General features: G+C 38.4%; 1 protein-coding gene across 1 annotated transcript; it reads left to right on the top strand.

Moving 5' to 3' along the window:
• The first annotated feature begins 527 nt into the window (after positions 1-527).
• Positions 528-13,853, top strand: zgc:158803 (LUC7 domain-containing protein). Its single transcript, XM_022674484.2, has 10 exons — positions 528-1,156; positions 2,378-2,472; positions 2,826-2,924; positions 3,534-3,644; positions 5,183-5,326; positions 6,043-6,219; positions 6,506-6,696; positions 8,864-8,893; positions 9,250-9,384; positions 10,299-13,853. Exons 1-10 carry the CDS (start codon positions 1,096-1,098, stop codon positions 10,534-10,536), a joined length of 1,281 nt encoding a protein of 426 aa, XP_022530205.2. The 5' UTR covers positions 528-1,095; the 3' UTR covers positions 10,537-13,853.
• Positions 13,854-14,605: the final 752 nt, after the last annotated feature.

The following is a 14,605-nucleotide window of genomic DNA, read 5'->3' as shown; positions in this document are numbered from 1 at the left end:
TATATATATATATATATATAAACTTTTTTATTATTAATTTTGTATACAATACAATCCAACAGCATGAAATAGACACAATAATATGTCAAATGCACAGCATATACAACCAACAATACAAGCGCACCAAAACACAAACCACAAACAGATATAATAAAATAAAATATGCTATTAAAGTAAAATTTAAAAGCTTTATAATATCGATGGATTTGAGACATTTTTTATTTTTAATTCGTCAAAAATGTTTTTTTTTTCAGTACGTGTGTATAATTATTGAAGTCTGAATAAACAAAAGTTCAGAATAATGGTATCTTTGTAGTATCTATTTTTTTATATATATACAATTTACGTAAAATTATCATTTTAAATTTACTCTTGCAGTGTTACCTAATATTAGCATAACTTTTATTCATATTAAGGGGACTTTTAATTTATTAACCGATTTGGTGGAGCGAGCGTGCCGTGTCAGAGAAGCGGCGCGATTACGTCAGCCCGCGCTCCACCAATCAGGTGCGTGCCTCTCTGTGCGTGCGCGGCCGCGCTTCCTGCTGGAGCTCAGCGCGGAAAATAGCGATGAGGAGAAAACAGTGGGAGCAGCGGAGCGGCTAAATATTCCAGAGTTTTCCCGATTATTCCTCAGTATTCCCGACACATGGAGCGGTGACCGGGCGCGGGTCCTTATCAGCGCGGCGGGGGATTGATCTGGAGCGCGGGAGCGGGGGGGAGAGACCCGCCGCGGCGCTGAAACAGTGCATTTCCCGTTAGCTTTAGCGTTAGCTTAGCATAGCTCTACGTGCTAGCTGGCTAACTGCTTGTTGCTAAGGGCTAGTTAGCTAACTGGCTAATAAGGAGAGAGAGCTAGTGAGTGGTCGAGAGAGAGGTAAAGAGAGTGCAGGAGAGAGAGAGGGTTAAAATTAAAGGTTATTAGTAGCTAACGCAGAGTTAGCTTGGTTATTTGTCTGTATATTTAAGTTACACACACTTAAGGCAAAGGGCCTGCTTGATATACACACACACTCACGCGCTCCCACGCTGCATGTGTCTGGGGGAGTGAAGGATAAAAACATTAAACAGAAGCCCTGGAGTAAAGGAGGAAAGATGTCGGCCCAGGCGCAGATGAGAGCCATGCTGGACCAGCTGATGGGAACCGGCCGCGACGGTGAGTCTCTGAAGCTGCTGCTCTAAACCGGGCTCGTTTCTCTCTAATCAGGAAACTGAAAGTAGGAAAGGTTAGCCTAGCCTAGCTATGGCTATCCTAGCATAGCTCAGCAACATCATAGACAGCTAACTACCTGCACCGTGCTTTACAGGGGCTGTCTGGTAAGTTGTAGTTCAGCATCTGAAACTAACTCGTTATCTTAGGGGTTATTGTAAAAAATTATATATATCTTTCAAATTAGTGCTAGGAGGTAAATTCAAGCGATTTTAGTTTGATTAATCGAATTGCTTTTAACCTTCTATGGCATGGTGTTTCCTTCAGGCAACACACTACAACACCTTTATTTTTCATAATGGATTGTTTACAATATATAAATAGTATGTCTCCATCCAGTCAAATTAAGGGGTGGAAGTGGAGTTTAGATCTTACTTTAAAGGTGGAGTCAGTGCCACATGGGAAGTTGGTAAATAAAGAAAAGCATATGTTGCTATTTTATAATATATATGCTTACTCAAAACAGTGATTAGAGCTGACTGTGTAGGGTTTAGGGGTGGGCGTATATAATATATATATTTAATATTTAATAGTAGAAGTTTCGAAATTTTAGGTCTAACTTTGAAGGTGGAGTCAGTGCCACATGGGGTTCAAGACTACCAGTTGGTAAATAAGGAGAAGCATACGTCGCTATTTAATAATATAGCTATATGTTAACTTAATCTTTGTTTTTTTATTTGATCTCTTATTTGTTAGGGGAATACTGCTAATAAAGCAGTGGTGGTTATTATTGTCTTTTAAAAATATTAAATTGTTGCCATAGAGGGTTAATGTAAATTTCAAAAGCTTCCAGAGTGAATCTCAGTACATAGACATTTGCTTCTAACAGAAACCTGTTTTTAAACCGTGTCTAAAATAATTCTTAAATATGATGTAGATTTTCTAGTTTTTTTTTTAGATACACCTGTTTTCTGGGTCGATACAATGTTTTATTCAGTTTCTGGTATTTAATTTTATTTTTATAGCTAATTACATAGCTAGTGGGCCAAAACATGTAATGCATCTGCTTTCTTTAGGTTGACTTTATGACTTATGGATAGATAGGAAGCTTAGTAGAAGCACAGCTCAGTTCTCTAGAAATATTAGACTTGCTCTGAGTTAATAGGCATGAATTCTTGCATTTTGGAGTTACATTGTGTGTGTGTGTGTGTGTGTGGTTTGTTACAGGAGACAGCATGCGTCAGCGGATCAAATTCACTGATGAGAGAGTGTGTAAAAGTCATCTCCTGGAGTCCTGCCCTCATGATATCCTGTCAGGCACAGTGAGTGTAGAATGACTCCATTCAAAGTGCTTATTTCTGTCTCTCTCAGTGTCTCTCAAACGTGATATATATTTCCCTCTTCCTTTCTCTCTATCAATTGCTCCCTTTTTTGCTTTCTCTTTATAGTTCTTTTTCTTATTCATACATTCATCCACCTAATTCAGTCTATTAACCCATTTAGTTTATACACCCGTCCATTCTTCCATCCATATATCCATCAAGTCTATTTGTCTCTTTGTCTTTCTTTCTCTCCCTCTTTCTGTATTATGATAAATTATGTGATCTGTGTGGTTTTTCTTATAAATCAACATTATTTCTGTTCTGAATTTTGTGTGTGTCTCTCCACTCCGCAGCGTATGGACCTGGGGGAGTGTTTAAAGGTTCATGATCTCGCTCTGAGGGCAGACTATGAGATCGCCTCCAAACACCAGGAATACTTCTTTGAATTGGACGTAAGTATGAAGGACCTAATAATCAAATCGCTAAGTTAACACAGTTATCAGAATATACAGCCCGGAAAAAAATAATGAGTTTCTTTGATATTACCAAAATTGAAAACCTCTGGAATATAATCAAGAGGAAGATGGATGATCACAAGCCATCAAACCACCAAACTGAACTGCTTGAATCTTTGCACCAGGAGTAAAGCAGCATAAAGCTATCCAAAAGCAGTGTGTAAGACTGGTGGAGGAAGAGAACTGAAAAAAAAACTGTGATTAAAAACCAGGGTTATTCCACCAAATATTGATTTCTGAACTCTTAAAACTTTATGAATATGAACCTGTTTTTTTTTTTTTGCATTATTTGAGGTCTGAAAGCTCTGCATCTTTTTTTGTTCTTTCAGCCATTTCTCTTTTTCTGCAAATAAATGCTCTAAATGGCTAAAATATTTTTATTTGGAATTTGGGAGAAATGTTGTCTGTAGTTTATAGAATAAAACAACAATGTTCATTTTACTCAAACATAAACCTGTAAATAGCTAAATACATTTCCAGAGCTGTATATGATTATTTAATGTACAATGAGTCAAATTTATGTTTGTATATTTATTTATGTTCCAGGCTGCCGAGCACTTACAGTCGTTTATTGCAGACTGCGACCGAAGAACTGAACTGGCCAAGAAACGACTGGCTGAGACGCAGGAAGAGATCAGTGCAGAAGTTGCTGCAAAGGTAATCATTGCTCCAAAAGAGCAAGATTGACTCTTAATAATGCCCTAATAGTGACTGAGCTGGTGTCCCAGTACATTTATCATGTATTAATAAATACATTTTTAAGTAATGTGATAAATTTAGATTTATATTTCTGTGTGACTCACTCTTGGCACAAAAGAACAGAACACAGACAATAGAAGGGCTGATAACTGATGAAGATAATGGTGGTCTTATCTTTGAGAGGACACACAGGGGAGTCCATTGTGTGTTGGGTTTCCCCCGAGACTCCGTTTTCAGACTGAAGGGATGTCAGTTGGGCTGAGTTTTATCTGAGGTTTCGTACACCTGCTTCAGTGGAACGGGTGGAGGCACTTTATCACAGCTGACAGGAAGTTCAAAATGAACACATACACAGTCTTAGTTCATAAGTGTCTGCATGTTTGCATAAATGTGTAGTTGTGCATTTGTGTACATTCATGTCAATTTAAAAGTAAAATACCCTATTTTTCGCACTAAAGGTTCACTGGAGTATAAGGCACACTGTCAGTAAACATCTATTTTCTGGTCTGTTTTATGCACAAGGCGCATTGGATTACAAGGCACATTTTAAGCAACACTAGTAATGAACAAGGGTGTTGCCCTATTTCCCTTTTAATCCAGCAGATCGGCGAGACCTGTAAAGCTAGGTTAAGTAAGCAAAACTGTAATAAAAAACATTTTCAAATGAGTCAGATGTTAATCTATACACGTTTCCCTTCTCAAAACTGTTCTTTTGGGTGAGTAAAGTGCTTCCATTTATTTACAGTAAGCTAAGATTTCACTAAGGCTGAAGCATTAGTATTAGCGGCTAACCACTAATGCCGCCTAACTGCTGCCTGACAGCACTACACTGGGGAACTCTGGGTGTTCTGGTAAACCAGGGTGATATTAGCTAGCGGTTTGTCCCATGTAGCTTGTTTTAACACAGTAAACGCGCAGGCTACAGGCCGATAATACTCACCTCTAAACGGCCGAATGACTAGCACGGTTAGTGAGTAATGCTAATGCTGCTCCAGCAGTGCTAGCCAGGGTTAGCAGCAGATTACAGACAAATAATACCCACCTTTGAGCGGCTGAATGGCTGAATGGCTAGCATGGTTAGCGGGTAATGCTAATGCTGCTCCAGCAGTGCTAGCCAGGGTTAGCAGCTGGCTAAAGGCAAAAAATACTCACAAACTGCACCCCTTAAATTCAGTTAAACTGAGCTAATTCTGCTCTCAAGTAAATCATGTTTGTATTCTATGAACTCTATGTACCTATGCAATCCTACACTGGCATGCCATAAATCATGAGAATGTAAATTTATCATAAATTGTGGGAAACCCCTTGGGAAATCCAACACCTGTATAGGTTGTGAGGTTTTATCTTTTGAGTGAGGTTGAATACAGGGCAGTGAACTCAATTAAAGTGAATGAGGCATGATAATGGGTGCAGATGGATGGACATTACTTTTCTGATGTTGTACAGGGATTTAACATGATTCTTGTTTCGTGTGTGTGTGTGTGTGTGTGTTCCAGGCGGAGCGGGTTCACGAGCTGAATGAGGAGATCGGGAAGCTGCTGGCTCGAGCTGAGCAGCTGGGTGGAGAGGGGAATGTGGACGAGGCTCAGCAGGTCCTGGAGAAAGTGGAGAAAACGCGAACCCTCAAAAAAGAGGCAGAGGTCAGTCTGAGATCATTTCCTGTTTAGAAAGATGGAGCTTTACCTGATCTGCTGATACATTTTTCAAAAGTGTTTGTTCACCCATCCAAATCACTGAACTCAGGTTCCAATTACTTCCACATTATGTCCAGAGGTGTAAAAAGCAGTAGCTAGGCATATGTATTATATACCATATTTTGCTGAAGGGCATCTTAAGCGACAGTAGAATGAAAAGAGGGTATCACCATGTTTCCCTTCTAGTTCAGCAGTAAGTAATTCTTTAAAATTATTTTCTTTTAAAGTCAAATGAGCGCTGGATGTTAATCTAAATTTCCAATATTCTCAACAGAGTGGTTAGCAGCAGCACTTACCGCTAGTAAATGCCGCACGATAGCATTACACTGGGAAACCCTGAGTGTTCTTGTAAGCCAGGGCACTATCAGCTAGTGGTTCATCCTATTCAGCTTGTTATAACAGTGTACATACAGACTACAGTCCATTATATTCACTGGATGGCAAAAGAACTCGCACCGCGGTTAGCGGCTAATGCCAATACTGCTGCACCAAGCCTTAGTTCTGGAGAAACTTAACTGAAACTCCACTGTATAACTCTGTACTTCAGTGGAGTGACTTTACATCTCCTTAATACCTGACTGGTAGAATTTATACATAAGGCACACATGATTATAAGACGATTAATATAATAAATCATATAATTTTATGATATCTGTCTGTAGGATATATACCGAAACTCAATGCCAGCCTCCAGTTTCCAGCAGCAGAAGCTGAGGGTGTGTGAGGTCTGCTCCGCCTACCTCGGTCTCCATGACAATGACCGTCGCCTCGCCGACCACTTTGGCGGGAAACTGCATCTGGGGTTCATTGAGATCCGGGAGAAGCTGGACAAGCTGAGGGTGAGGACTGTAAACATCAAACATCATAAAACAATTTCACAGCCACAGTTCTGTACTGAAAATCACAGTTTCAACTCCAGACATTAATTTATAGTTTATTCACATCATTTAATGCATAAATGGGGAGTATAAAAAGCGCATATTGCTACATTTTAATTTCTATACAGCATCTACAGTGTTATATACATGTATATATGCCTATATTTGTGTTATTTATGCATTAAAACATCTTTTTCCCCCTTGTTCCGTCTCTCTCTCTCTCTCTCTCTCTCTCTCTCTCTCTCAGAAAGCAGTGACAGAGAAGCAGGAGCGAATGCGGACGAAGAGGAGGGAGGAGAGGGACCGGGAGGAGAGGGCGGAGCGAGAGAGGGAGTGGGAGATTGAAAGAGAGCGGGAACGTGAGCGAGAGAGAGAAAGAGAGAGGGAGCGAGAGAAAGAAAGGGAACGAGAAAGAGAGCGAGACCGGGACCGCAGAAGGTGAGTTAAAGAATAGTTTTAAATGTTATCTAAATTATGTACACTAAAAAGTACGCTGGGAACAGTTTCAGACATCATTTAAAATAGTGTACTATATATTGAATAGGGAATAGTTGTAGTGTAGTCCTAGAAATAATGGACTACAAAGGAAAATTAGGAATAGTGACCAATGTAGCCACAACATAGTGTTCTACGTAGAGAATAGGTTTATACATAGCCCAGAAATGATGAACGAAGTAAAAAATAAAGAATTAAGACAGATGCAGTGTATAGTTAATGTATTTGGACGTTGCCCAGAAATAGTACGCTACATAGTGAGGATTTATTAATGTAGCTGAGTCATTGTGTGTTACACAAGGAGTAGGTTAAGGCAGGGCCAGGAAATGGTGCACTACATAGTGAAAATGCAATGGATTTAGAAATGCTGAGGAAATTTACTACATAGTAAATATAGGATAGTTCTGGACTTGATTTGAATTAGTGGACCATGTTTTATAGGTATCCTAGAGGTAGTGTACTGTAAAGGGAATAGATGCAGTGTAGCCCTAGCAGTAAGGAATAGTGACGGATGCAGCCCAACATAGTGTGCTATGTAGTGAATAGGGAATGTGATTAGACATTGTGCACTACATAGTGAATAGTTGCAGTGTGGCCCTAGAAAATATAGAAAATATGGAAAAGTGACCGATGCAGTGAATAGTCTAGACTTGATTTGAATTAGTGGACTAAAAAGTTTTACAGGTATCCCAGAAATTATTATAAAGAGAATAGTTGCAGTGTAGCCCTAGAAATAAGGACTACAAAGTTTAAAAAAAAATAAGCAAAAGGGATCGATGCTGCCCGACATAATATACCAAGTGAATATGGAATAGATTTGGACATTATTTGAAATAGTGGAATACAAGGTTTTACAGGTGTCCCTGAAGTATTTTACTAAATAGGGATTAGGGAATAGTTGCAGTGTGGCCGAAGAAATATTGGACTACAAAGTGAATTAGGAATAATGACAGATGCAGCAGCGAAATAATGTTCTATAAAGTGAATAGGGCAGGGGTGTCCAAACTTTTTTTGTTGGGGGCCAGAAGGAGAAATATATTTGAAGTCACAGGCCACACTAACAAATAATGAAATATACCACTTTAAATAATACATTTTCCTGATTACTTCATTAACAAACCATTTTACTTGACTTACTATCTTTATCTTTGACAGTGTTGTGTAAACTAAGATTTTTCAAATTGATGTTTAATTTCATGATTTCTCTTAATATTAAACTCCTTAATTACGGCAACTTTTAGACTTTGACCTGTTTTTCTGCGCTAGAAATGCGCACTCTCTCCGCTTTTAGACTCTTTGGCCCGTTTATCTTCGCTACCACTGCGCTCTCTCTCCACTTTTAGACTCTTTCACCCCGTTTTTCTGCGCTAGAAATGCGCACCCTCTCTGCTTTTAGACTCTTTTGGCCCGTTTATCTGCGCTACCACTGCGCACTCTCTCCGCTTTTAGACTCTTTGGCCCGTTTTTCTGCGCTAGAAATGCGCACTCTCTCCGCTTTTAGACTCTTTGGCCTGTTTTTCTGAGCTAGAAATGCGCACTCTCTCCGCTTTTAGACTCTTTGGCCCGTTTTTCTGCGCTAGAAATGCGCACTCTCTCCGCTTTTAGACTCTTTGGCCTGTTTTTCTGAGCTAGAAATGCGCACACTCTCCTCTTTTAGACTCTTTGGCCTGTTTCTGACACCTAGCGTTCAAACTTTGAATCTCACATTATAAAAACCTGCTTAACAGCAGGCCAACTTTCATTCTATTTCTAAAATACCTCCAAATTCCAAAAAAGGAAACGGGCTGCAAATGGCCTGCGGGCCGTATTTTGGACACCCCTGGAATAGGGAATGGATTTAGTGCACTACATAGTGAAAAAGGCATAGACTTTGAAATGCTAGGGAAGTAGCACACTAAAAAGTTAATATGTATATATGGAATAGATTTGTACAGTGTCTAGATATAGTATGCTATGAATTTGAATATGGCAGGAGAATAATGCACAGTATGTAAGATAAATAGGGAATCAGACTCCAGTGTGTTGGTGTTGATGTGTTTGGTAGGGGTGGTGACAGTGTTTTTATAAAAAATTCTTCTAATTCTGTTGTTTTGTTCATTGTTTGTCGCAGGTCGAGATCAAGAAGTGGAGACAGATACAGGTGAGAGACTTGTTTGGTCTTAAATAGGGGTGTGAAATATTTAACTGGACACAAGAATATTTATTTTTTTTAAACCCTAAAAAAACAAAAATTCATGATAATAGTGCTTTTTTATGTTTCATATGCATGCACTAAATATACTGCATTTTAGCTTTGTGGTACATTTTTGTTGTTATGCTATAAATGCTTATATATTTTTGTTTGTTTTTACTGAGTGATTGAAACTATTATTATACTAAATACTCAATATATTGTTGTCGCAAAAATAACGTAGATGGAATATTGTGATTATTTTAGGGTCGTATCGCCCAGCCCTAGTTTTATTATTAATGGTCCCTCTCCTTTTCCTCTCTCAGGGATGGAGGGAGCTCCTCTCATCGCTCTCGGCGGCATCGCTCGTCTCGCTCTCGGGACCGAGACCGAGAGAGGAAACACAGACACAAAGAGCGGCACCGCTCACGCTCGCACTCACACAGGAGGAAGAAGAAAAGGTGCAGTTTAAGAACACGACCCAGACTGGGATTTCATTTATTTATGAACATGTATAGTTTCTTCAATCATTTATGCTTCTTTCGCTCACAATAACATTTCTACATTATACAATATTATAATACATTTTTGACTTATTGCACAATAAATGGACTTGACCTCAATAATATTGTGATATGGTGTATGGTCTATTCATGCATTGACCAATGTTTCAATAACTGGACTGTGGACAGCAGTGGGTGAAGAAAGTATATTTCCCAAACTCTTGTTGTCTTTAAAAGAGTATAATTGCTTTGTTATTATATTCTATTATCATTAAGTCAATAGCTTCTTAAAACGACAATAATGTTGAATGTTGCAATAATTCTGGAATAATATATTGTCCGTAAAATTTCTTAACATGACGGGCCTAAACCAGGCCAGTGTTGGAGTGAGGTTTTAATTTGACTCCTCACACATCTTCTCTAATCAACTGCAGCTGATGTGCTGCACCTCCTTCTGCATACTAATTTTATACAGTTTGGGTAGAAATAAATGTAGGCATGTCATAACGCTGTCTTTATATTAAAAATGACATTTTACAAGTTTTTTTGGTCCGAACTTTCAGACTTTACAATTTGGTGCCACAAACCATGATCCAGACCAAAGGACTAGGCCAAATCTCCACCCATTAAACAATAGAAAAAGAATAAAAAAAGAAGCTGTGTTCCGCCTGCATGTCAAGGGAGGTCAGATTTCGTTACATCACTTAGCAGTATGGGTACAAAAAGATTATGCTGGTGATTTTGTATCTACTGTAACTGTAGATTAACCCTTATTTATAAACAGAAAAACAGATTTTCTAATTAGTGATTTTCTAATTGTATCACAGGATTAATTAACGTGATTTAAAATCTGTTCTCTTTTTATATTTCAGGTCCTCACACACCAGAGAACGGGAGCGTTCCCCGTCGCAGGAGAGGCCGAGGGAGTTTCCGAACGAGGAGAGATGGAGGGATGAGGGACGGAGGGACGTGGAGAGAGAGCTGGGCGAGAGGGAGAGGTCGCCGCCGTCGTCCCCGGAGGCGGGAAGACTGAAAGGGAGAGATAGATCCGTCTCGCTGGAGAGAGAGAACCGCTCCAGCTCTGAGGAGAGAGAGTCCGGAGAGATATAGAATAGAGAGAATGAACGAGTGAAAGAGAGAGAGAGCGAGAGCACAGTCACTATAACTTTACATGGCTCGCTGTGTCTGTGTTCATTACTGTGTGTTTAGCTAATGTGTCACTCACTGGATGGACTTAATTTACCAAAAAAGCAAAGAAGTATACTTTTGCCATCCTCATGCCCCGCCTACTAATGCGTTCTTTTATATAGCAACAGTTGCTTGATATTACCATTTCAGAAACATAGTTTAAATCACTGATAACATCTGCTTAAAAAACTCATGGGCAGTTTATAGTTTAATTTTTTTGGGGACATGTTTTGGCTGCTGCGCCTGCGCAGATCTCCACAGCGAGGGGAGGCTTCCCCACCAGCACTAGTACGCTGACTCTCCTCGCTTTCAGGACTTTATTTTTGAATGGACGCCATGGTTAGCATTGTCTCATTAATATAACATAATATCTCTGTTATAACATGCCTTCATACAATTAGCTATACCATTTCAAACTGGCAGAAACATAATTCATAGATATTTATTATTTTTATTATTTTTGACCTTAAACAAATTTAAGATAAAATAATATATGTATAAATTCAAACAAGACTTTATTACCACCATTGGTGCTTATCTTGGAAAATCAATTGGTCCAGGTTTAGGGGTCTCATCCCAATAATTATAATTACAACTCCCATAATTCATGTTTCACCTTGCCAGGAGAATGCTCCCCAGTGTTTGACCTTACTCACAAGATAGCACCTCACAGCCTACAGATATGTCCAGATAGTCCTAAGTTGTTCCCTTAAGATAACACGTCTTCATGATTATCTGTGTAAACTTTTAAGACTAATTAAACCAATAGAAATGGCCCAAATTGAAAGGAGTTGGAGTTAAGGCATATAAATGTAATCTTATTGAATGAAATCCACCTTAAATTTAAGAATGTGCATTTTTTTTTTCTCTTATCCTCTAAAGTTGCAATTTTGGAGATACAAGGCTTTGGATGACAGATGATCCCCCTTTTCCACCTACAATTAACAGGATTCTTTACACAAGAAATCAAATGAACCAAAGTTTATATCAGTTAAATCACATTTAGTGCCTGAAGTTTCTTTGTTTATATGTAGAGGTGGGTAACAATCCAGGTCCAGAAAGTAAAAATCCGTTCCATGTTTTTGTACCAACTGCCTTGGGGGCTCAGTTGCAGCAGAGCCAGATCTGGGCTGGTTGGTACAAAAACATGGGATGGATTTTTACTTTCTGGACCTGGATTATTACCCACCTCTAGTTTTTAGGTACTTTTTCCTTTTGCACTTGAGCTGTGAGGCTAATGTTGCTAGCACATTATTAAATAGACTTAATGCAATTGATTGTATCAGGTTACATTAGCGTCAAAGCATCAAGTGGTCTAGATTTGGAGAAAAGTATTATTGGTAAATGATCTGAATTAGAATTATTAATGTTTAGCTTGCTTCCCATCCATCCATCCATTCAGTGAGTCACAAATTAGCGAACACACACTGATTACTGAACTAAAGCCAGACTAAGCCAGTCAAAAGTTTGTGTGTACCTGTGCTCAGGTGTGTGTGTATGTGTGTTTAGTGAGGGAATGATTAAAAAATAAATAAAGCAGCATTGGGTGAAATGGCGGGTGCCTCAATAAAACGACGGTTTTCGTCTGAAGTTTATGCATCAGAAATGAAAGAAAACGAACGAAGAACCAACCAAAGGAGTCGGAGACGTCCAGCCCGTTTCGCTTCATGTTACAGTGAGTTATTAGAGGAGTAAAACCCCCACGGAGAGGCGGAGCTACCACTGAAGCTGTGTATTTTCTTTAAAAACAGCAAAAAAAATTACAAAAAACACAAGTGGTGTATTTTATTTTTTCTCGTTTTTGTTATTATTGTTATTGAACATTGACTGTTGATCATCACTGTTGATGCTTATGATGTTTATGCAGCTGCTGTGAGGCTGGACTCACTGGTTACCGAGCCGATCGCTTTATATTATTAAGTACCGAAGCTCTTTAGAGGTGACTTTTCTTCACTTGACTGTCTGAGTGCCTCCTTAAAGGAACTGTTAATTAATTTCCCCCCTTTAAACCGATATGTTTATTTATCCGGATGATATAAATTTTTTTGCGCAATTAAATTGTTTGAAAAACTTTAAAGTAATTCAGAGTAATTTGGTATGAAGGGTTATAGAGAGTTGTAATAGAGAAATGTGCAGCTTATATTAATTACCATCCACTACCATTAACTACCAGTGAATCTGTCAACTTAAGGAGCTAAAAATCGACACTGGCTCTCAACTATTTAAATATGCATAATGTATATGTTTACCAAATACACATTTATTAATTACACCATTAAGTATTTTGAAATGTATGTATTGAAGTCAGGTAAAGTTTGCTGTTACAAAAAAAAAACATTTTAAAATATCTTAAAGTAGTTTTTTTTTTTCCTCCCCATCCATAAATTCACCTCTGACCTAAATTCATATTTGATTCATAAGTTTTGAGTCAAATAGATTTGAATGTACCTAAATATCTTATCTAGTTTTTTTTCTTCAGCAGCTAATTTTACCTCTTCACAAGTTTAAAACTAATATATACATATGAATTACACCATAATATATTACAATAATTATATGTTTATCATAAAAATGCAGATTGAAGTACTTGGGTCAGCTTTCGAGCGCCATACTACCACCACCATGTTTATATACAGTGTTACAGAGTGTTATACTGTATGTATTGGTGGTTCTAAAATTGTGGTGGGTCTGGGGCTTTGCAAATTCAAAATTAATAAATAATAATTCTAAAGTCATTCCTAAAGTTCATTTTCCGATTTTTAAAGATTCAGATATGTTTTTGAGGCCCGTTCACTTTATAATCCAAAACTACGCCATCAGGATTCGTGCGGTTTTGTGAATTTTTCAGATGTTCAGATGAAATTTCCCCTCGTTCGCTTGTTAACCATCTGGCTCCAGTTTCATAGAGTGACACCCAGTTTTGTTTTGTTTTTTCATTAAAAAAAAAACGAAAAAACTTGAGTTTATGAATTCATGCTATGTACACAAAACCTCCAGCAGCAGTTTACTGTGAATGCAAGCATTGTTTTCTGCAGAAACGACATCACTTCCTTCCAGGCGTATTTGTACATTTGGTTACATCGCAGTGCCGGCTGTTTCTCTTCTTACCATGTTGTGTGCAGAACTTTTTTCTCTCTTTTTTTTTCCTGTTTTACTTTTAATTTGCTGTGTTATAAAGATATCTGATCTGAAATCTGATCCTTCCTGCTATAAAATTTAATAAATCAAAATTCCAAGTTGTTCATGTGTTGAAATGATTGAAATAATGTCCAGTATGGAAGTTGTTATCGGCATGCGTTCACACATGCCACTCAAATCTGGTTTATTTTATTGTATTATTTGAACAGAACAAAAGTCATTATTTTTGCAAGTGTGGAAACCAGAAAAGTTAAGTTTGTGCTGTTGAATAGTATTAAAAGTGTCCGAGTGTGTGTTAAGCTCTGGTTTTTAAATGTATTTTTTGTGCAGTGTATCTGCTCTTCTTGCATTTTTGGTTCTTGTTTGAAACACACCCCCTATAAATAACAAAGCATCATCATCTTACTTAAGCCAAAGACAGGGGATTTAGTTACCTTTTAAAAAACGCTTTTATTATGGTCATTTCTGCTTCTTCAGCCCTCACAGGTTCAACTGTGCTATAGGCGAGGATGATGTTTTCTTGTACTTTGGTATAATATGCAGATCAGTCGATCAATAATACCACCCCCCTGCTGATGTCCAATCTTCTGCGTCTCACCGCTGTTTGAGGCACACTGCTCAGCCCAACTAGCTCTCCCTTCCTTTCTACACTCCCTCTGAACCCATACATCACTCAGTGTCCTTCCCAAAGTACCCCAAGTACTCCCTTTTTTTATAGCATTTTTCTAATTGGTCTGCAGCACCCTCACAGGTTTAACTGTGCTATTGGCGAGGATGTTGTTTTCGTGTATTTTGGTGCATAATGCAGATCAGTCAATCAATAATAGCGCCCCCTACCTGGTTACGCCTAACA

Source organism: Astyanax mexicanus, chromosome 21, assembly GCF_023375975.1.
Source record: "Astyanax mexicanus isolate ESR-SI-001 chromosome 21, AstMex3_surface, whole genome shotgun sequence".
Taxonomy (NCBI): domain Eukaryota; kingdom Metazoa; phylum Chordata; class Actinopteri; order Characiformes; family Acestrorhamphidae; genus Astyanax; species Astyanax mexicanus.
Note: the sequence above shows the minus strand (reverse complement) of the source record. Positions and strands in the feature narration are given on the sequence as shown.